Source organism: Malaclemys terrapin, chromosome 6, assembly GCF_027887155.1.
Source record: "Malaclemys terrapin pileata isolate rMalTer1 chromosome 6, rMalTer1.hap1, whole genome shotgun sequence".
NCBI lineage: Eukaryota > Metazoa > Chordata > Testudines > Emydidae > Malaclemys > Malaclemys terrapin.
Window position 1 is genome coordinate 93,903,094 of NC_071510.1, and position 24,834 is coordinate 93,927,927.

The following is a 24,834-nucleotide window of genomic DNA, read 5'->3' on the forward strand; positions in this document are numbered from 1 at the left end:
ATGTTGATAAGCTATTTTTTCTTTTGCTGCCAACTCAGACAGATCTGAACACCCCTGCTCTATTCTGGGTATAAGCCTACTCTTCCATTTTTGTAAAATCATGTAATCACTGAGGCCCTCAAGAACCAGCATAGTAGATACCTAACCTAAGATATCATTTTCAGCTGAGGTTGAGTTGCTGAAGCCAAGCATTGTTTTCATTCATGTCCATCTCTTTCAACAGCTGCCTGTTGAATAGTCCCATAACATGTGTATCAGGGGAGTTTTTTCTTTATTACAGCAGCAACAAACATCAGAGGACAGGACCCCCCTCTTGTACAACCTGTGTGGTGTCCAATATATATTAAATAGAATCTTTTGCTGTATCAGGAATAGCCTCAGATCCACAGAAGCATTTTTAACATTCTGTAACGTGTGCTGCCATTGGGGTTTCTTTAATGGCTGTGTGAAGTCCCCTTTCCACACTTTATGAAGCATTCCCAAGGTTACCAGTAGTTCTAGGGGTATGTTTACACTGTCAGTGGCAGTGAGCCTCCCAGCCAGGTGGACAAACTCAGGGTCCCAGGGCTCAGATCACCACGCTAAACCTAGGTGTGTAGATAACACTTTGGGCTTCAAAGCCTGAGCTGCAACTTCAATCACCTCCTTAGTCTTCAGAGCCCAAGCTCTAGGCCAAGCCACAACATCTACCCCCATATGTGTATAGACGTACTCTGGCAGTCCTACAGCATCTGGACCAAATTGATATATTAGTAAGTGTTTTAGTTGTAAGTACTGCCACTCCGCTGAGATCAGGTCACCATGTTGCTTTAGTGTTAGAAATAAGACAAAGCCCTCATCCTTGACTAATTAGGAAATCCATATGATGCCCTTGCTCAGTCAATTCTTATAAATTACAGTTTTCCCCCTGCCCCCAATTTGACAGTCTGGGCTACCCTAGAGAGGTCCTTTTACATGACACTGAGGATGAAATTGGCACCTCTTAGCTATGATAGTCACCACCAAATATTGTTTTGAATTAGTAATAGGAAGGCTGGAATAGTGGTTTCTGGCTTGGGTATATACAAAAGGGCCTTGTCTGTTTATAACATCAATTTATACTCCATGGAACCAACCTGAATGCCTCCGATAACTGGATGAGCCCATAAACCTACTGCTGGGGCTCAAGAGCCAAATCAAAAAGTAATGGCAACAGTGGGCACCCTTGCTGAGTAACCTGGAAGAGGCTGATGATATTTGAGGTCACGTTGTTGGTTGTGATGTGAGAGGTTGGGTGAGAATATAACCATTGAATCCAGGAAATAAAGATGTGCCCAAATACAAATTTTTGTAAGGTATAAAACATACCTCCATCCACTCTATCAAAAGCCTTTTCTGCATCTAAGGCTTATATGGCTTACGGTTCAGAGTCATCATATTTCACTACTATTACATCAATAAGTTGTCAAAGGTTATCAGAGCCATGATAGCTTCTGACAAATCCCACTTGATTTGGTGTACGATAGATCCCCAAACCTTCTCCAATCTCATTGCCAGAACTTTTACCAATATGTTGACATCACTATTAATAAGTGAAATTGGCTTATAATTGGAACAAAGTGTAGTGTCTCTTCCTGGTTTAGTAATAACTGATATTAGGGCTTCCCACAGCGTAGAGGGAAAGGTGCACTCTGGGAGTGACTCATGAAACATCTTAAGCATTTTGTCAGACAGGAGGTCAAGGAAGTGTCTATAGAATTTGGCAGAGAAGCCATCTGGCCTGGGGGCTTTCCTTGCTTTCTTATTCTTAATGGCCTCAATTAACTCATCCTCTGTTAGTGGTGTGTCAAGGTTTCTACACTGAGCTGCAGTAATGTAGTATTTAAAAATAATTGATCCAAAGCACCTGTGGGGGACTTTGTGTCCAATTTGTACAGATCTTCATAGAAATTAATGATATTAATAAAGAGTTCTTTAGGTGATGTACATAATTTACCATGGTTATCATGGAAGACCATGATTCTACATGCAGAGTTATTTTGTCTTGGGTGGTACACCAGCAGCTTATCAAGTTTTCTACCCAATTCACATAAGTCCTGCCTGAGTAGAAATAGAGCAAATTGAGCCCGCGCTGAGTACATCTTACTGAGTTCAGATCTACAATTAATCAGGGATTTAAGCAAATCTGGAAATGGGGCTATGGCTTAAGACAAATCAAGCTCTTTTACTTTTTTTTTCATATTTTCTGTCTCTTCTTGGTTGATGCAAAACTTATAATTCTACCTCTCAAATAGGCCTTGAGTATCTCCCACATTAACCTGCTAGAAGTTGTTGAAGGTTGGTTTGTCTCCAGGAACAGGCCAACTTCCCCTTTTCAATAAATATTTTGAAATGAGGATCTAATGAATGTGAAGAATTAAATCTCCATTTACCTGGCTGTTTCTCACCCGGGTCTGTTGCTATTTGAAGAATTACAGGGGCATGAACAAAGTCAGCAATTGTATTAATGGAGGAGTCAGTTACAGAATTAACCATGTCACTGGAGAGCAAAACAATCTATAGGAGGATAGGACCCAGGTATTGGAGAAAAGTATGAATAGTTCCTACTCATTGGAAGTATAAGTCTCCAGACATCACATGGTCCCAGATCTTTAAAGTGCAACTCCAGAGCCATTCTAGTTTTGCTGGCTTATGCCAAGATTTGTCCATAAAAGGATAATTAAAATCCCCAGCAATCACAGTAGGAATATGGGGTTCTCCATATAACTTAGTAAAAAACCTATGAAAGGTTTCAGGATCATCAAGCTTAGGCCCATTAATATAAGCAGTGACTAGGTGACTTTAAGGATTAAAAATCTGCCCTGAACGTCTGAAATTCACTCAGAAATTGTTATTGCTAGTGCTTTATGGAAGAAGTTGGCTCCGCCTCTAGATCTAGAGAAAGCACAAGACGCTGCTTTTCCTACCCAGTCATGCTCTAATTTAGCAGCCTCATTTGTGGTCAAGTGTGTCTCCTTCAAAAGCAGTGTCTTCCTTTGCTTTCATTAAAAATTAGTACACTTTTGTTCTTTTTCATTGGAGTGTTGAGACCCTTCACATTCTAGGAAATAGAATTAAGAATTCAGGGCCATTTGGCTGTGTTAAGAATTGTTTTTGTATAAGTACTTTTACAAATGGAGGTGATGGAATGTTTGTATTATTTGCTCTATTACATCCCATCCTACTCCCCATTCAGAAACCCATGAGGGGGGAAGTCTATGGATGAAATGTCTCAGATGCTTATTCTAGATATTTTGGATTACCTTGCCAGATGCTTGCCACTTGCCAGACTTCCAGGGAATAGGGAGGAGAGGGCTCCGGAGAGGGGGAGGGAAGAGCACAAAAAGACAAGTTAAAGCAAAAACATAAAAACACAAAACATACATATTACCACTATTACTTATTACCAAGCATAGTAGAGCACAATGTATTTGCAACAATTATCCAACATACACAGTTGGGCCCCATTGCACAGAGAAATGCACAGTGCTCAGCAATATGAGTAAACCTCTCCACCCCAAAATAAACACTATAAACAAAATGAAACCAATTCAGTAGAGGCGGGCTGGGAAGACGCACCATCCAGGCAAGAGGCTCCACCAATATCCACTACTTAAATTATTATTTTTAACAGGCATCCTATTATTCCCATCCCACAAATTAATACCTATATTATAAGGCATTAGAAAGGGAGCGAACATTTCACAAATGTAATATATTATCCCCTAATTTGTAATCTTTTCAGTTTGCTGAACCAAACACCAGAGTATGAGTAATAGAGCTTGCTGCACTGAATGAGACACAGTATATTTTGAGGATCACTTTCTCATGGCCACATAGCCCTTCCCACTTTTAGTTTACAACCAAACATGCAGTTTCCCTTCCCCACATTAAGTAAACATACAGCTAACAGAGGAGAAATCTAACTACTCCCTCAAACTGTAAATAACTGCACCAAAGAATACAACAAATACTCCAACTGAACAAGTGACTCATCTATATTAATTTTATACTTTACGTTCATGTACATGGAGTTGAGCTTATAGAAGGTGGGGGAAGTGGCAACAAGGGGAAAGAGACTGGGAAAGTAGGGGGGGTGGAGGGAGGACATCGGGGAGAGAAAGTTAGCGGACTGGGGAAAAGGGGTGAGCAGGGTGAGAGGGAGGAAGTAGCAGGTGATAGGGAGGGCAGAAATCACTGTCCATATAGCTCAGCAACCTGCAATGGTCTTCTCCTTTGCTCCGTTATTCCATAGGGGGTACAACTACACTGCTCAGCCCTGTGCAGCTTTCCATGACGTCTTGCAGGGAGGAGAGCTGTCTCTCAGATTTCCAGCCCAAGCTGCTGGGCTTTGAGGACCCCGAGCAGTAAGGATACAGCAGGGTCTCCCACTGGCACCAATTTTAAAAAGTGGCATTGGAGCCCTCAAATTTGCCCCCTAGTGATCTCTTTGGTGTACATCAGTGCTCAGCTAACACATAGGCCTTGAATGATCACAAACAAATAGTTCATTCATGTTGATGTTCATTTAGGGATGTTGTCAAATGTTTCATTGATTCCCCAGCACAAATGCAGAAGCAAAGGTAATTAATATTGTTAATATGCAATTTAAATCCACCCTTTCCTCAGTCAGCTCATTCCCATAAGATCAATTTGGGATGAGGTGTTTCCTTAACTCCCCTGCTTCACATTTAGCCATTTGATGAGAATTGTTATACATGTCCCAAAAATTGTTAAAGTATCAGCTTGAAGCAGGAGATAGAACCCAAATAAGTGAATGAGTCATGGTAACTGGATAAGCTCATAAGTGCAGGTAGGGCAGACATAACTGGAAAGTAAACTTGGTATAAAACAGAACAGGTACTCAATTCACTGCAGGCTATTTAAGAAACTTTCTGCTGCTCGTGGCTTTTGGAACAGATGTACTTCCTTACTAGCCTTGACATGAAACTGAGCTGGAAACTTTATAAAATATTTGTGCACCCAGTGCTTGGCAAATTCCCTTGCTCTTCTAAAGCTGATCTCTGTTTAACCGTGTCTTTTTGCAAAGTCTTGAATAATCATTCTCATTTTGTGGCATCCCCCAAAATAGTTTTTTTCCACAAGCAAGCTGCATTATGTCTTCTTTTACAGTAAATCTGATAAATTTGACAATCAGTGCACGAGGTTTGGCATCTAAGGCCAACTTAGGAGCCAGGGATCTATGTGCTCTCTCTAAATCAAATTTAAAATCAGATGGCAGACTGAGCACTTCTGAAAGAAGCCAGGAAACAAATTCTAGGGAGTTGCCTTTCTCTGCTCACTCAGGTACTCCTATAATTCTTAAATTATTGCATTAAGACCTTCCCTCAATATCTGCCACTTTAGATTTAAGAGAAGATAACTTGGTTAGGCTTCTCTGCACCTGGACTGAGCTCCCTTGTACCTGATCTTCCATTTTCTCCCTTCTGCTTCCTTCACCTGTCCTGTCAACACTTGCAGGGAAGAGTTAATTGAGGTGTTGTGACCTGGATATCTATTGTGTCTGCAGCAACTTTCTTCACCACAGCCATCATACACTCAGTGCCCTCAGCAGCAGCTATCCTGTCCAGGGGCTGGGAGACCTGCATTCTCCTGGTTTTTCATCTACTTATAGAGCTTCCAGTAGACAAATCTTTGCCTGCTGACATTCCAGAGATTTTTCGGGTACCTGTTCTTTTACTGGGGGGTGGGGGGGGGAGAAGGAGCAATAGTGGTGCTGTACTCCAGATGGAAATGGATATTAGCGGCTGGCTCTGGAGTTCAAGGAATCTGCTCCCCCACACTACAGAGAACCCTCCGAAGTCATGCATTTTTTTTCTAATTGATACTTAATAGTTCCAGCTTTGCCTTCCCTCCAGGACAAAGCATTTGCATTGGAAAGGTATTTGGAGCAGGCAAAAGGGAAGATAACTAGACACTGCTAAGATAGTACAAATGGCCCAGACCACCTTAATTCTGGTATTTCCCAATTTCTGAGTTCTTGACTTTGGCACCTTAATAATGGTCTTTTGACATAGCTTTTTGTGTGTACTATAGAAATAAACTGACAAAGAACCCCTTCCCTCAGCATACTTGCTACATAGCAAAACTGGACATATTTTTGGCTGTTAGCCTCGCTGTGACTGTGTGTGTTATAGCTATACAAAGAAGTAATGGATATTGGCGTCTGTCTTTTCTAACAGAGGCTGTATGGCAGCAGTGAAGTTGTCTTGAAGATTGTAAGTGTGCAGGAAATCACTCTACAGGAAGCCTTGTATTCTGTACTGTCAATGTAGGAATGTTTATTCAACAATAGAGAGAGATGGGAAAGTTTGGGGATGGAAGGAAAAAAAGTACTTGAATCCTGGCACTTCAACTTGTGGTCTGATGTTCCATTAATCTCCAGAAAAGCATCTATCTCCTGCTAGGCCCTCTATGAAAGAGCTGGCTGGGGTCCCCTGGGGAAAGAGCATCATAAGAAGCAGACAGCCTCAGCTTTCATGCTCTTGTCAAATCTGCAGCTTGCTTGGCTATGTCTGGTCAATGTACAAGAACCCGGATTATTATTTATTAGCCGCAGGTTGGTGTGAACAGTCTGCATGTTATTCTACTTGAAGCTGCTGGCTCCAAAATAAGAACAGAAATTGTTGAAGTCTCAAGAGAGATTTTTAAAACTTCCCTGACAGGTTAGAGGAACAGAAAATGGAAAATATATTATTGCAATTCAAAAATGAACCACAAGACCTGCCAAGTAATTATATACCTGCTAGCAGTGGGGAAAAGGTCAGACATATACATACATTTTAACAATATTAGTAAATACTGGAATCATTTACTATTTCTATGGGTATTACACCTAGTAGATAAGAAAAATTAATTGGATGTGTATTCTAAACATTACTACTTAGATGTTGTTGAAAAGCTTAAAAAAGCTAGATATAGGAAACAACACAAAGCACTCTGTAATGATCGAAGGGTCTATTTGTCCCCAGATACAAGTATTATAATGCAGGCCCAAGTGTATAAACCTTTTCCTTAAGGAATGAATTTAAAGAAGTGGGCACAAAAGTTTAATTCTGTTAGATGGAAAAGTTGGTATGATGAGAAACAATACATGTTTTAGGATTCAACATGCGCTAAAAGATTGTTGGTTAAAATACGGCAGCCACAGTAATGACTCCAGCAAGGCAGACCTCAGTGTCTAAGAGACTAAAATAGAGACATAACAGAAAAATGAACTATTTTCTTTGCCTTTTCTATGAAGAGTGAATACACATATCTTGATTATCTCTTCTGTCCCACAACAGTGTTAAAGTTGCATCCGAAGAAGTGGGCTGTAGTCCACGAAAGCTTATGCTCTAATAAATTTGTTAGTCTCTAAGGTGCCACAAGTACTCCTGTTCTTTTTGCGGATACAGACTAACACGGCTGCTACTCTGAAAAGTGTTAAAGTTAAGTCTCTTACTGCGGTCATTCATAATGCTAGTTACACTGCTGGTCTATTGGTCAGGTATAAATAGATTTTTAAGATGTCAAACAACTGACAAGTTGTGCTAAGCCCCCTGGAAACAAGAAGCTATTTCTGAAAAATAGTGACGAAAATTGTCTGATCCACTTGCACAATGTTAAAGAAGTACTGTGTAGGATGGGTCATCTTAGTTTGTGTTTTTAAGATTTCTGGTAAATTATGGAATCCCTACTGGCTGCCCAGATCACATTTGGAAACTTTCAGCAGGTGTGACAGGATTTAAACATTTAAGCAAATGAGGGAATAAGGCTGCAATGACAGAAAACTCTCTCCTCTGTGTAGTGTTGTCTACTGGGGAGTGGGAACTGGGAAACTCAGGTTCTATTCTGAGTTCAACCATTGACTTCATGTGTGATCTTGTGCAAGTTATTAAACCTGTTGTTTCTCTATCTGTAAAACTGAGATGATACTTATCTACCTCTTTATATTGCCTTAGAATCTAGGATGCAAGGTAAGTATTCTCTATATAAGAACAACATATTTTATTGGTTAATACCAAACATCTCACTCTTCACCTCCCCCAGACATAATTATAAGAAACAATTTATTTATTAAAGATTCTTCCAATACTTGCTCTAGATGCTTTGAGACAAATGATTGTGGTCACTGTTAAGTCAGTACATGACAAAACTTACGGCCTATGGCAATGACACTTGAAATATTATTTTCCCTATGCTTAGATTAGGACATAACTGCACTAACTCAAATACTACTATGTAGTAACTTGGTAAATGCTGACTTTAAAATGATAACCACTACAGTGAAAAAAATGGCTGAATTCAACAGCTGACTATCTCTCTTGGCTGGTAAGTCCCCTGAATAAACTATTAATGACCGCTATTGGGAAGTACAGTGCAATCTGTCAGGTAGCTTTAAGAAAAACATGTTTTAGTAGCTATCGTACACTATGACTCTATTAATCCTGTAACTCGGACTGTTCATGCTGCTTCTTTTGGGGTGGGAATAGGTATCTTTCAGTTTGAGAAGCTCCCCCATTGCTTACTCCTAAATATCAGTGGTGCAAAAGTACAGTAACTCCTCACTTAACATTGCAGTTATGTTCCTGAAAAATGCAACTTTAAGGAAAACGACGATAAACAAATCCAATTTTCCCATAAGATTTAATGCGGGGGGTTAGGTTCCAAGGAAATTTTTTGGGGGCAGACAAAAGGCATTATATACTGTACTGTACTGTGGTGGGGAGGTGCCCCTGGCTTACCCCTGGGGCTCATGGCTAGGGGTGCAGGGTCTGGGAGGGTGTTAGGGTGTGGGAGGGTGCTCAGAGTGAGGGTGCAGGGTCTGGGAGGGAGTTAGGGTGCAGGATAGGGTTACCATATCTCATAAATAAAAAAAGAGGACCCTCCACGGGCCATGGCCCCGCCCATTTCCCCACCCCTAGCCCCGCCCCAACTCCGCCCCTTCCCCCACCCTAACTCCGCCCCTCCTCCCTCCCACTCCCAGCCAGGGGGAAAGGGCTGCCCCAGTGCTACCAGCATCACGGTTTCCCGGGCAGCCCCCAGACCCTGCGCCCCCAGCCGGCGCTTTCCCAGCGCAGCTGGTGCCCGGGAGGGGAAGCGCCCAGCTGGGGGCGCAGGGTCTGGAGGCTGCCCAGCAAACCATGAAGCCGGTAGCGCTCGGGCTTTGGGCAGCCCCCATGCCTCCGGACCCTGTGCCCCCAGCCGGGCACTTCCCCTCCGGGGCTCCGGCGGCTCTGCGTAACTTACACTGTATAAGTTACACAGAGCCGAAGAGGAGCAGAGCCCCCGCAGCTGGAGGCTCTGCTCCTCTTAGGCTCTGTTTAAGAGCCGGGCTGCCCCAGCACTACCGGCTTTGGGCAGCCCCCGTGCCTCCGGACCCTGCGCCGCCGGAGCCCGGGAGGGGAAGTGCCCGGCTGGGGGCGCAGGGTCCGGAGGCAAGGGGGCTGCCCGAAGCCGGTAGCTCTCGGGCAGCCCGGTTCTTAAACAGAGCCTCCAGCGGCTGGGGCTCTGTGTAACTGACCCTGTGTCAGTTACACAGAGCCCCAGGGGCTGGAGGCTTTTCTCCTCTTTGGCTCTGTGTAACTGACACTGGGTCAGTTACACAGAGCCCCGGGGGCTGGAGGCTCCAGCCGCCCCCGCTCTGTTTAAGAGCTGGGCTGCCCAAGCGCTACCGGCTTCGGGCAGCCCCTTGCCTCCAGACCCTGCGCCCCCAGCCGGGCACTTCCCCTCCCGGGCTCCGGCGGCGCAGGGTCTCCAGGCACGGGGCTGCCCGAAGCCGGTAGCGCTCGGGCAGCCCGGCTCTTAAATAGAGCCGCGGGGGCTGGAGCCTCCAGCCGCCGGGGCTGTGTGTAACTGACACAGTGTCAGTTACACAGAGCTGGGCTGCCCGAGAGCTACCGGCTTCGGGCAGCCCCGTGCCTGGAGACCCTGCGCCGCCGGAGCCCGGGAGGGGAAGCGCCCAGCTGGGGGCGCAGGGTCTCCAGGCACGGGGCTGCCCGAAGCCGGTAGCGCTCGGGCAGCCCGGCTCTTAAACAGAGCCTCCAGCGGCTGGGGCTCTGTGTAACTGACACTGTGTCAGTTACACACAGCCCCGGCGGCTGGAGGCTCCAGTCCCCGCGGCTCTATTTAAGAGCCCGGCTGCCGGAGCGCTACCGGCTTCGGGCAGCCCCGTGCCTCCAGACCCTGCGCCCCCAGCCGGGCACTTCCCCTCCCGGGCTCCAGCGGCGCAGGGTCTCCAGGCACGGGGCTGCCCGAAGCCAGTAGCGTTCAGGCAGCCGGGCTCTTAAACAGAGCCGCCATTTTCCCGGACATGTTCCGCTTTTTGGCAATTCCCCCCGGACGGGGGTTTGACTGCCGAAAAGCCGGACATGTCCGGGAAAAAGAGGACGTATGGTAACCCTAGTGCAGGAGGGTGCTCAGGGTGGGGGTGCGGGGTCTGGGAGGGTGCTCAGAGTGGGGGTGCGGGGTCTGGGAGGGAGTTAGGGTGCAGGAGGGTGCTCAGGGTGGGGGTGCGTGAGGAGGCTCAGGGCTGGGGCAGGCAGGAGGTGCAGAGCACTTACCTGGGGCAGCTCCTGTTTGGTGCAGGGGGTGTGCAGGTGGCTCTGCGCAGCACAGCACCGCCCCCATGGCCGTGATTCTGGGAGCTGCCCCCTGCCCCGGCAGGCAGGGCCACCTGGAATGCAGGGGCTTTAGGGGCTGCAGGGCCCTGGGCTAAGGGGGCCCCGGAGCCCTGGCCTGCAGCTCTAAAGCCCCTTTCGGAATGCGGCCCTGTGAGCACAGGCCAGAGGACTCAGGAGGAGCAGGGGCAGCCGTGCAGCAGCCTTCCCCGCTCCCTCCCAGAAAGTCCTAAGCGACGCCAAACCGCTGTTTGGTGCTGGGGGCAGGGGGGAGTGCTGGGAGGGAGGGAGGAAGGGAGGGGGAGGAGGCGGAGAAGAGGAACTTGTGCAATGCTCCCTTGTAAAGTTAGCCAAACGACGTTATAAGGGAGCATTGCACAACTTTAAACGAGTATGTTTCCTAATGGAGCAGCGATGTAACTTTGAAACAACGTTAAGCAGGAGGACATTAAGTGAGGAGTTACTGTATGTACAAACTACAGAAGAGGCTTTAGTTATTTCTAGACTGCAATATTTTATGAATATCCATATATCTAAAAATAAGCTATTCACCAATCACAAATCTTACTCTGATTGTGAGTGAATAAAAAGGATTTCCACTTTAGCTACCTCCTGTAATTAGACATGGACAAATCCCTTTGATGCAAATATCTAGCATTAAAATGCCAATAATGATGGAATTTCTATCTTGCCTTGAAAAGAATGTTAGTATATTTTGAGGAGAGGTTGTGGCTTCTTTTTTTCCAGGATAGCTAGCACAAATATGGTCCAAACCAACCAGCCGCCTGTGACCATCGAGCAAATCTGAACATATACATGAACATATAAAGTATTATTTATAGTTGCATTACATTCAGTGGATGGTTAAACAAATATGAAATTATTCAGGAAATCAGACCTAACTTTTACAGGAAAGATGAACTTTCACTAGAAGAACAACATCTCTGAGGGGTATAAGAACCTTCATTCCTGGAAAAATCTCAGCCTGTAGTTTAAAAAGCTTAATAAACCCATCCAGGAGCACTTACTATAACAATCTTAGCTACAAAGCATGTGGCTTAATATAAACAGGGATAGTGAAAAATCAATATATTACTAAACTTTTGTCAGTTTGCACAACCCACATTGGGCAAAACCAACAAATCCCTTGATGTGGTCTTTGCGATCAGGGTGATAAGTTCGTATTTACTTTGGTGGGTCTCTCGTAGGTAAAAACTTTCCGATACCAGCGGATCCAGCTATCAAAGTAGTCAAAATTTAAATTAAATTAATGGAGATATCCTATTTCCTAGAACTGATCTTGAAAGGTCATCAAGTCCAGCCCTCTGCCTTCACTAGCAGGACCAAGTACTGATTTTTGCCCCAGATCCCCAAGTGGCTCACTCAAGGATTGAACTCACAACCCTGGGTTTAGCAGGCCAATGCTCAAACCACTGAGCTGTCCCTCCCCCAATTAACACTTGTACTAAAGGAATAACTGGGGTATCTCAATACATTGTTATACTCTGTGGCTCAACAGAAACATAGGGACAGAATGCATGTGCTTTGCCAGTGGTCTACACAACTGTTTTCATAGATTCCAAGGCCAAAAGTGACCACTGTGATCACCCAGCCTGACACAACTTCCCGAAATAATTCCTGAAGCATAGTTTTAGAAAAAATCCAGTCTTGGTCAGTGATGGAAAATCCACCTTGATCCTGGGTAAATTTGTCCTAATAGTAAATCACCCTCACTGTTAAAAAACAATGCCCTATTTTCATTCTGAATTTGTCTAGCTTCAACTTCCAGACATTTACTAGACAGCAGTAGAAAGGCGAGAATCAGGATTACTGGCTTCTATTCCTGGGTCTGGAGGGGGGTGGCATTTAGTAATTAAAGACAGCACAGCCAAGCATCTAGATCTTCTACGTGCCGCCTGAGGGGTGGTTTAGCTTACGTGGATGATATGTGGATCTGCCATAGTGGAGACAGGTTGCCACAGCTATCTCTGCCAGCAATCACCTTGTACAAACTGCCAGCCCATTTGTGAGACTGGACAATGACTCTTGACTGTCTCCTGTAGTAAGAGATGTAAGGCCTTGCTCAGTAATAAGGGCTGTGAAGTAAACCTTATTAACACTAGGCAGTGGAAGGTCTTCTGCTGGCTTCCAGCCTAGCACACCCTCCTTAGGACAAAGTGGATGGGGTACTGCTGTGTCTGGAGCTATAGGTCTGTACTTCTTGTGAAGGAGTTTGAATGAGACTTTGGAACATGCTCAATGTTGTTGGCATGTCGGAGTTGTGTGGGGCTGGAGTATGTTCGGTGCAGATGGAATGTGTGGTGATTCGAGCAGAAAGCCTCTTACAAAGTTCTGCTGAGTACGTGCAAATAATGATTTTCAGAGGCTTATAACTTGGCCATATTTGCGTGGATTTCCCTGGTGAAAGTAAAAGGCTCTGATCTGATCCCAGCACAGTCCCCCTACCAAAGTCATATCAGTGCTCCAAAGCAATGGAGGGACTAGAGCTCTTCAAAGAAACGTCTGGGAAAATATTTAACGTAGGAAAAATTAGCTAATTTGCCAAATTTCATTCTTGGAAATGACAAAACTGATTTTATTGAAACTTTTTTTTTAAAACAAATCAAAGAGCAAACATGGAAAATTAGCTTGAATGACGGATGTTTGACAAAGTTACAAGTGCCTGAAAATAGGGACTGGTAATGGGAAGTGTTAGGTGTTAACTATAGGTCTTAGAGATTTAAAGTTCTCCTTTAGTTTTGTGACTGTGCAACTATTGTTCACAACTGTGAACATTCATTCATGCCTTTCAAGTTAATAGGCCTATTTGCATGAGTAAGTGCTCATCAGTGTGTAGGAAATACACAGTTGGGCCCTATTGCACAGAGAAATGCACAGTGCTCAGCAAGATGAGTAAACCTCTCCACCCCAAAATAAATCAGCACTCTGGTTGAACAGCTGTGGTGCATCATGAGAGTCTCATGACCATGACGGGAGATGAAGTCCAGCCTATGGAGGCGACTGGGGGAATAAAGCACCTGAACTACAACTCCCATGAGGCATCATGGCAGCTCAGGCTGTCGCAATTTAATGTCAAGGTAGCCTGAAATGAAATGTTTTGATACTTTTGAATCAAAAATTTTCAGAACCCAACATTCTGCCTTATTTATTCCAGCAAATGTACAGCATATCTTGTTCAGTGGAATCTGAATAACTGGTACTGGAAGCTAAAACTTCCCATTTTGGGTCAAACATTATTCCAATTCCAGGCTCTTAAATCACAATAATACATTAGATAGGCACACCTGATGTGACACACTTTTATAAAGATGGTGACATCATCGTAGAACCACCGCTTATGTGAATCCTTCTACTGTACAGACCATTCAGGAATTTATTGCCATACATACTATATGTCTACCCAAGAAAAACTAAAAAAAGGTCAATTTTGAAGGTTAGTGTCTGTGATGTGTTTGTGTAATTCAATACCTTTCCGATGAAACTGGAGGGATCCTAGCAGACATATGGATTTGAGCATCTCTGTTGTGTACATTTCTAAGCAACATTGCAACTGAATGTATAGTCTACAGATTTCAGGATGAATCTCTCCATCTTCTGGGCTGCAACAAAAAAAGAGGAAGACTGTACTTAAAATATACTTGTTTAATACAGTCTTCAACTAACTGTCTGTAAAACATATGGAAAACTTGTTATTTCTAGAGAATTTTATTTAAAATAAGTCTTTAGTCATATAAACGTTAGACATATTATACAAAACATTCAATTTAACTTCTCCCCCTCCTGTCATTCATGAAGTGTTTAAATATTTGAAACAATTTAAGTGATAACAAATTCTGTATTTCCCTCTAATATCAAGATCCAGGAGGTGTTTTATTCTTTATTACTTTGTAAGTTTTACTCATTCTCTCACAAGCTTTCTCTGAACTGTGGGAAGTCTCTTCTAGCGTGTATAATCCTTACTTCCCCCTGCACATTTTTTTTTGACAAAAGCAGAAAAATTAATTTGTAACCTGCAAAGTCTGAGCATTTGTTCCTTCTCCATGTGCGCTGGGGGAGTATAACTTTGGTGGCGGTGGTAGACTCATGTATTCCTAGTGTAATTGTACTATGTAGAGGCATAAATTCAGGGTCAGGCACACGATTTCTGTAATCTAGTAGGGTCTTTGGTTATAACTTCTTGTTTTGTATTGCTTAGATGTTATTGTTACAGCATTAATACATGAAACCTAATAATGAATATGATCCACCAGTGTGTTAAGTACTTCACAGAAAAGTAGGAAGACAAGGTCCCTGCCCTAACAATATACAATCTAAAAACACAGCACTCAAACCAAGCCTGGGGATAGGATAGGCTGGAGTGGTTGAATGATGAAGTTGAGGGTACAATTTTTTAGTTTCATGACTTCTGTATGAATTTCTTTTTCAATTGTTATTCTCTGTGTTTAAAATGTTAGTCATCTGATTAGCCAACACTACAGTGTGGGGAAGTCTGGGGCTTATAGGACTTTTGGAAGAGGTTCTTTTTGAGCAGCATCTTTGTCATAATAATTGTAGAAAGAAGGACAAGGACTAAAAAAATCCATTCACTAATTTTCAGACTGAGCGTAATCTCTAATTGACTGTTTAGAACACAGATAAAATAATTTTGCCACATACAGGGTCCATTTTTCAAACCTGGGTGCCAAATTGGACATCTAAATCCCACATTTGTAGGCTCAAAATAGCACTTAGGCATAAAAATGTTTATTTTACAAGCCTAGCTGTTCATTTGAGTATCCAAAGAAAAGATTTGTCCAGCCAAGTTTAAAAGGTGGGCTCACAATTACCTTTGCCAGTAGCATTTTTAATTATACAATTATATTCAAGGATTTAGGATTTCAGCAAAAGAAAGACAAATAAAATAGAAAACTGGATTATAAAACAGATATAAACACTTGCTTTACTGAATAAATGTTGAACCTAAAGGCATCTTGAGCAGCAGCAATATGGGGCTGGATAAATTTCATAGCATGTCTCTAGATTTCTAGAGCAGGGATATTATAAATGAAGTTTTACCAACAAAAAGATTTGCCAGCATTGTTTAAAGATGTGTGATTTCCTGCAGCTAAATTGATAATTCTACAGAGCCTCTTATGTTGAAATAAAATTAGACTTGTGGGCTTTCTCAAGGGAACTGAAGCAACTAACTTGATAAATGATTTGCAACAACTCTACTCTGTTACTTCTGGTATTAGGCTCAAATAATTTCTTAACATCAATCAAGATTGAAGTGTTTTGAGACCTACAGCAAACAATGCTCATTTAACCCAGTCAAATGGGTACTCTATGGCAAGAGGCTAAGCTGTCACTGATGCTTGTCTAACTGTGGGATGGGTGAAAGGTTAACTTCATTTTTTTGCTGTCAGCAGAAAGGCTTAAAACTTCTAAGCAAAATCCCAGCAGTTTGCACTGATTTCGTACCAACAAGTTCAGTTCAAATTAACATTGATTTATAGATTAGTAGACAAGATCATCTAGTCTGACCTGCTGTATAACACAGGCCATAAGAATTCTTTGAATTAATTACTGCTTGAACTAGAGCATGACTTTTAGAATAACATCCATTCTTGATTTAATAATTGCCAATGATGGAAAATCCACCACCGCCCTAAGTAAGTTGTTACAATGGCTAATTATTCTCACTGTTTAAAAAAAACCACCTTATTTCCAGTCTGAATTTGTCTAGCCTCAACTTTCAGACACTGGATCTTGTTATACCTTTGTACGCTACAATGAAGAGCCCATTATCAAAGTTTTGTTCCCCATATAGGTACTTGTAGACTACAACCAAGTCATCCCTTAACCTTTTCTTTGTTAACCTAAATAGACACTCAAGGAGTTCAGTCACCAAGGCACGTTTCCCAATCCTTTAATCATTCTCATAACTCTTCTCTGAATAGTCTCCAATTTATCAACCTCCTTCCTGAGGGGGGAAAAATAACCTTTCACTCTCTTAGCCAGAGTTTCTGTGAGATTTGAACCTTGAAATCCTCTAGCGCTACGAGTAACAGCCATTCCCCCAGGCCACTGTACATGCATGTTACAGCTTTTCAGTGAACTCCCTAATTGCAATTTGGGATTTCCTGTCAGTTCTAACAAGTCAAAAGCAAATTCCATGTGCTTTTCTCCCATTGACTTCATTGATGTCAATGGGACTTATGCACACATGCATTCTGGGCCAAAGATAGAGGGCCAGACTGTGACTGGCCATGATCCGTACGCATATATGCATTGGAGGAATGTCTCAAGGAATACCCTGTGCAAGGACGAGGCAACTGGAGTTCCTGCCCTGAGGAAGCACAGGGAATGCTCTCTCCATGGCCCATCAAAACTTCATATCACAACCCTGGAGCACCCAGAGTCTGCACCTATGATTATAAGGCAATCCAGCTCCCAAAGCAGGCTTGTGAATACATAATGCATGTTGTTGTGTTTAGTCTTAATATTTTCATTCCTCCTTCAAAATTTCTTTTAGAAATGGAAGTTTGAAATATCTTGCACTGCTTGAGTACTGCTTGAGTCAAGTGTTTTCCCGCCTGGTGGACAGGCCTGGCTATAGAGGCCTCAAACTAGGGAGGCACAGGCAAAGGAAAAGAACAAAGGGGGAAGACACTGCATGGCTCTGGATCTGTCCCAGTTCCACAGGAAGGGTACACTTGATGCTGTGGGGAAAATAGCAAGTGATTTCTTGAAAGACATGCACCATCCATTCTTGCTCCTATAGCTGATACATACAGGGCTGCAGGCTTAGGCCCCGGCTGCCAGCTGAATCGTCTCCTCTCTGCTCCGACAGCACTCAGTTCAATTGCAACAGCACATGTGTCCCAGGCCCATGGAACCACCAATTGATGCTCCTGCCTCAAGGAGCATTAGCCGTCTGGTGAGTGTGGAACAAGAAGTAGGAGCCACAACACAGCAGAACAAAGAAGGGGGGGATGGAAGAACCCACAAAGGAAACAGGACAAAGGAAGAAAAATGTAAAAAAGGACCTAAGTATTGGACAGAGAACCTGTTCTGAAATATGGAGAAAGAGGACACAGGAAGATGCCTCCCATTTGCCAGTCCATTGCAAGGCAGGGCCCATCAGAAAATTTCTGGGAACTGCTGGCATAATTAATAAAATTATTGTGGTTTGTTCTCTTCTCAGGACCAATTTCATCTCATATTTAGGGAAATAATCTTGATTATTCCAGGTACCTTCTTATCCCTCTGGTTCAGTACAGTATCTGCATTTCTGCTCACTCGCTTCTGCCTTTTATATGTTATGGTTTCTGCTTTCAATGTGAAGGGTACATTTCCTCAGAAATCATGTTATATACGTACCGTATTTACTGCATCTTGGCATTGACTCTGAGTAAGGCTATGCTGACACAATCGTCTCCCACTTCCCCATCCTCAGTATCTTAAAGACCAAATATCTTTTCTTTTCAGTCACTGGCCATAACTTCTAAGTTACTATGCATTCTGAAAGTATTTATGAAGGGCTTAAATCCACATGCTTCCCAAACAATTCACTGTTTGACCTCAGATTCAATTCTTAGTCAATTCCCTTAAAAAAATTCTGTGACTATGAATGACAACATATATTTGTTCTTGTTCTAGCTTCGCTGACTTTTCAAACAATAAGGTCTTGTGCAGAAGGTTTAAGTAATTCTCAGTCAGGAGGATAGCTTAATACCGAGCGCTAATTAGAGCTGAAGGCACGGCTTAGAAGTAGTCTCAAAGCACTATGGGAACATAAACGAAAAAATATGGTGCAAGAACCACTAAGTTTTAATTTTAAAAAATGCACTTAATAATGGCTCTTCCGGCAATGTTTGAGTCTACTACATATACTACGGTATTTTATAATCTATCTAATGCACTCATCACAATAGTATCCAGCACTGCATTATCCTAAGAACATCTAAGCCTAAAGTCCTTGGCAGTTATGCATGTTCACAATTTCTTCCATTTTTAAACAATCTAAATATTAGTGACCTGCAACCATATGTCCCATGAACCCTTAGTAATCTGAAATGTACTCTTCTCTTTCCCCAGTATAACGATTGCCATACTGTTGTTAAATTTAACAATATTACCCTTTTTAGTTGGCAGATGCTGGGAAGGATTACTGATGTAATCATACTTGAGTTGCCCAAAGTAGACTTGATAAAACATAGAGGCCAGATGCTGATCTTCATTACTCTGGTGCAAATGAGGAACAGCTCCACTGAAGTAAATGGTTACTCCTGATTTATACCAGTGGAAATGAGATCAGCATCAACTGTAAATTTGTAGCTGCTCTGAATGTAAAACTCTCAGCGATTTAAAAGTCGTGTGCAAGGTGCAGTTACAGGAGTGGATTCAAAGTGACAATGGGGAACTAAGTATGATCCAAGAGCAGCATTTGATTCTTATATGCTTTACTGAAGAATACAGTCTAGGTAGGCTGAATGGAAAGGACCTCCTGGGTCATCTAATCCCATTTACTTAATTCTGAAGTAGCACTGCAGAGTTTCTGACTTTGCAACATTTTTTTTATTCCTGTACCTTGGGTCATTCTCACACAATTGTTTTTTCCCTTTGATAAATATGTTTAATAATAGTTAATTGGTATTTGTTTAGATTTTCCATAGGCCTTCACTGTCCTAATTTGTTCTGACTTTTAGTTTAGACATTAGTGCTCTCATTTTCTTTTATGCCATCTACATTCTCATGTGTAATACTGCATGGAATGTTGATGATGCAACACTGTGGGAAGGACTGTGCCTAGCCTTTGCATGAATTTGCAAAGATAGGATGGAGACAGGGGTGCTGGAACAATTTTTATAGTGGTGGTGCTGATGATGGAAATCATGTATTTGGTGTTTATTATTACTACTTCAAGACAGGGGGTTCGGCAGCACCCCCAGTTCCAGCACCACTGGATGGGGCACTAGGCGATTTTCCCTCATTTCACCTCCCACAATTGCAGTCCCTGTACTTTCCTGACTGCACACAGGCTGCTTCCTGTTAATATCCTTTGAGCCACCTTGTGATAGGATTAATAGACCCCACAGAGATGAGGAAGGTGCCAGAGACACAGGCGCCAACTTTCCAAAGTGCTGGGGGGTGCTCGACCCCGAGCTCTGCCCTAGGCCCCACCCCCACTCCACCCCTTCCCCCATGGCCCCACCCCTGCTCTGCCTCTTCCTGCCCCCTCTCCACCCCTGCCCCTCTTCCCACCCCTCTCCCAAGTGCACCGCGTCCTCGCTCCTCTCCCCTCCCTTCCAGCTTCCTGCACGCTGCGAAACAGCTGATTGCGGTGGGCAGAAGGCGTGGGAAGGGAGAGGAAGGTGCTGATTGGTGGGGCCCGCCGGTGGAGGGAGGCGCTGGGGGGTTGGGGGGGAGCTGACAGGGGGGCTTCCCCGTGGGTGCTCCAGCCCCGGAGCACCCACGGAGTTGGTGCCTATGGCCAGAGAGGCTCTGTGTGTGGGGCTAGCCCCACCTCTCCAGCCCTGTCAATCATGTATAGTGTGGAGGAGGCCTTTAAAAAGGAGGAAACTACAGTCAGCTAGGGGGAGCAATCACCCTGTGCAGAAAAGGGCTGGAGTGACTCCTGAAGCCACAAGGGGAACTGCCATCCAGGAGACCTCCACACTCAATCCTATGGGGAGTGCAGGGAACTCCCAGGGTAAGCCTGACAGAGCGAGCCTGATTCAGCTACCCAGCCAGAAGGACTCCTAGAAAACCACTATGGAGACAGCCCCAAAGTAAGCAGTTACTGCTGGTCTTGCCTTTTTCCCCCTTGAGTTGGCTGCATGAAGAAGTTATTCCTGGGTGCGTTGGAATATTTGTTTTCCTTTTGATTCCCCACTGGAAGAGACCTAAAAAGGCCTGCAAAGGATGGGGTCTCTCTTGCAAGGACTGAGAAGCTCGGGCTTGAACATAAGCCAGCCAGTGTAGATAACTGGGCTTGGTCAGGGTCTCCCACTGTCCGGGAGAAAAACCTAAGGGGACTCTTTTACACACCCCAAAAGAGACCAGTCCATGGCCCTATGCGTCTGGAAGAGATCAGGTTGTATTCTCCTTAGGTGTGGTGCAGCTTGCAAGCTCCTCCAGCTGTCCATGTGGAAGAAAAATGTCACGGTGCCTCAAAGCCCATTGAAATCAACTGAAAGACTCGTATCAACTTCAATGGGTTTTGGGTCAAGTCCCCAATGTCAGCATATGCCTTAATAGCACAATTTATCCATATATGTTGTTGCAAAGTCACATCTGCACTCTGCAGGGTCAGTGATGACTTTCCAAACTGAACAAAATCATAAGATGGCAGGAGTACCAGAATAATCACTCTTGAGAGATGATCATCTATTTGATCTAAAATCGCTGCAATAAAAATGATTACCATCCAGTGCATCTGTTTCTTTCAAGTGTTAGAGAGTGTAAACGAGAAAGAGGAGTACTGTACCTAACTTTTTTTGGGTCATAGTTGCTATGGAAACTATACTTACAATAATCAGTGTCTCTCACTTTCTTCATGGCTGTCACTAAAAAAAAAAAAGTGAGGAACTGAAGATTGGATGAGAAAATGGTACATTTCTCATAGAGTGTCTGGTTTCTGAGAAGGGGAGATGTTGAATAACCACCCTTAAAACTGATCTTACTTACAATTCTGATAAGGGTAGAAGTTTAAAATTGTGCATATTACAATTTAAATAATTATTGACAAGAAAGGACACTTTTCAGCTAACTGAAGTACCACATCTAAATGGCTTTCTGTACATCCACAAGCTACAACAGAAATGAGAAAAAGCAGTTACAGAAGTCTTAACTGACACTTTTTGCTCTTATAAATGCTTAAGTGCCTGAGGAGTGCAAAAAAATATTATTTTGAAAAGAGCCACCGTATATAGAAAAATGATTGAATGGTCCTTTCTGACCGAAAACTGTCCTTTGAACAATATTATTCATGTATTGTTAGATCAAAGGCCAAATTCTGCTCTTATTTACACCCATACAAGTCCAGAGTACTAGCAGTGACATCCAAGACCATCATTTGGCCCCGTTTCTACAGTAACATCTAATTATCTCCACACTATGACCCCTGTTGACTCAGTCTTACACTGTTCTGTTGATCAATTACTGTAATGCTCTATTATACAGTGTCTCTGAAAGGATTCCACTTATTTTCAGCCACAATCTGCTCTCAAATGCATGTATGTAGCTCCCATTTACTTCAATGGAAGCCACAGACCCAAGGGCCGAATTTGACCCTCAGACTCCAACTTGTAAAAAAGGTTCTTTGCTATCCCTGATTGTTTCACTGTAATCCAGCTTCATGATTCATCCTTTGTATTGTACTTAAAAACCCTCTTCATTGTAGTCAGCTCAGTTTGGTTTCTCACAGCAATCTTCTTTGGCATTGCCATGAGGTCAAGTGACACAAGCCTTTGGTTTTCCCCTCACACTCACTATAAAAGCGTATGCTGTAAGAGAAGATCAGTGCATAGTATAACTTACACATACTGATAATTTAAGAGATGTTTAACAACTAAGAATAGCTGTAAAATCCATTATTCAATTGTATCAATGAATAAATATATAGTAATCTGGTCTTTGTTTAAATGGTAGTAATAATCTTATTAATTTAAACCATCACCACATAAATGTTAGCCACCAACTTTTCAGCTTCCCGTTTGGCTATTTTCTCCTTGAAGGCCATTTTAATATCCAAGGGAGCTCTCTTATAATTCAATGGATATTACTATCAGAAAGCTTGTTGTTAGTGGAGTTACGCGGTAAGAGAAGCCAACCTTAGTATCTTTTTGCTGTAGGAACACTGGCAGGATTTCTTTCCCAATGAGACAAAAAAACAGCTCCTCTTTGCTCCTTGCTGTGATCTACTGCAACACAGGTGGGAGCCAGGAATAGTTATTAACTCCTGCCCCCATGGGCAGTGGCAATTTCTTTACTCACCCAAAGCAGATGAGGAGAGGGTACAGATAATCTCATGGGAACACAGCACTTAAAAACATATCTGGTAGGTGATCATTGCTCCAGTCCAAGGGACTAGTGCTGTGCAGTTGAGAGGGTAAATATGCTAGAGGAGATGGTAAAGGTCAGTCCAAACCGGGAGGTGAAATTCACCAAGAGGATCAGCACAAGGCATGTGCACAACTTAATACCTGTTTAAACTTATTTAGAATACTTAATTGTGGTTTAAGTAATATACAGGCCTTGTGCTGGCCCTCTGCACAGGGGAGAGCTTTGTCTGAGCCTCGTCTTCATGAGGAAATTTAAACTTGGATATTCAAAGGAGCTTAAGGGAATTGAACCTAAATTGTATTGAATTTCAATTGGAGTCGGGCACCATCTTTCTTAGATTTCCTTTGAAAAATCCCAGCCTTAATCATGTTTAAGCCTTATTTTAACAATTCAGTTAGCTGCCATGTTGGTGACAAGGCAATATAGTCAAGGACAAGTCATGTCAGCAAGGACTGGGCCCAGGATTTACCCATGATTAACAGACCTGATGCTGAGCATGACTTGTTTCTTGACTATACTGACTAGACAGTCATGGTCAAACTGCCACCTAACTTGATTTTTTAATATTATGTTTAAATGCAATTCAAATTCCTTAAGAGGATCATCCCCCAAGATAAATTGGTGGGCGAGTTTATAACTTATATTGATTTAGGTATCTCTGATATCTTCAGATTAAAAAAAATTTAAACATCTCATTTTTGTCTAGTTTTGTACATATGTCTAAAAATAGGTGCAAGCATTTATGTATATATCTATATAATATGTAGAGTGAAATTCCATTTGAGACACAAGGAAAAAATTCAGGACTTTAACTCTGCTCTGACTCCACTGTGAATGGAGTTTCACTATACCTGTGGTAACCGTTAGTGGCTTCGACTATACTAAGGCTTATTGCACGATAAATAATAGAGCAGTATGAACTCTTGCTGGTGATCCTTGGAGCTGGTCATGTAGCTTTACATTTCCTCATGTTCCCTCTGCTAAATCACATTGAAAGTTAGCAAAAAATGCGTTAAACACTTTCATAATTTCCCCTGCACACCGATGCTGTGCTTGTCATAGGGATGTTATATAGTCATGAACAGGAAGAGAGTTGGTCCATAGACACTTTTAAGATGTGGTATGCCCTATGCAGAGTTTGAGAACCCCAACATTTAGGAGTGCTAAAATGTGGTTGCAAAAGAGGAAAAAAATCTGACATGCTACATTTCACAATTCTTGTGTTAAAAACTTGAATTAATTGCAAAAGTTTCATGCTTCTGTCTATATGGAGATCTCTTTGTCTTACTGTTTATTTACTATCTCAGAAACTAATACTTTGACATGTTAGCAGACAAATTTAGTGTGTTTTTGATATTGCCTATTAAGAACAATTTCACAGTAAAGTTAAACATTCTGTAGTTTACACCACATAAAACATATTTCTATCAGTGTTTTATTCATATGATACCAGTAGTTCAAATTCTGTATTTTTCAGGTTATTCTTTGAATCATATTTATAATTTTAAGAGTAATCAGCAACACTGTGTAGCTTTTATACTTTGGGCACTGAGTACTTCAGTAATTTTCTTTTCTTAGGGCTTCTTTAAAAAAATACACCTGTTAACATTAGTTGAACTAAATAGATTTATGGAGCACTGATAATACATAGAATATGCCTGTCTTTGTGAATAACTGACTGCTAAGACATTTAATATATTGCCCATAGAGGGAGCTCTTATACCATTATCTTTTCTGTACGGCAGAAACGAGAACTCTGTGTCCAGCATCCAGATAATCAGTTTAAAACCGAGAAGAATATGCCGGGATCGGTTACCCCTCCTTAGAAATCAAAAATAATATTAGATATGAAAATGGCTATTGCTTTTTAACTCAAAACAAACTTCTTAAGCTGCAAATATTTCATAATAGTTTATGGATAATTTAATTTTATTATGTTCCCTTTACAAATCTTTAGGATGATTATTCAAATTGGAAAACACTGTACAGGCTATTCCAAAACTCATCCTGGTGTCAAACAGGAGAAGCTCCATTGAAATCAATGTAAATTTCACCAGTGTAGTTCTGGTAAAAGCGAGAGGAGAATCAGGCCTAATTTTCTTATTTCAACCAGAAAATTATAGCC

General features: G+C 42.5%; 1 protein-coding gene across 1 annotated transcript in view; it reads right to left on the reverse strand.

The window, feature by feature from the left end:
* RGS7BP (regulator of G protein signaling 7 binding protein) overlaps nucleotides 1–24,834 on the reverse strand; it is a 75,283-nt gene that overhangs the window by 17,910 nt on the left and 32,539 nt on the right. Inside the window, exon 3 of the mRNA XM_054033013.1 lies at nucleotides 14,130–14,260. Coding sequence (XP_053888988.1) covers nucleotides 14,130–14,260 — 131 coding nt within the window. The remainder of the gene's footprint in view (nucleotides 1–14,129; nucleotides 14,261–24,834) is intronic.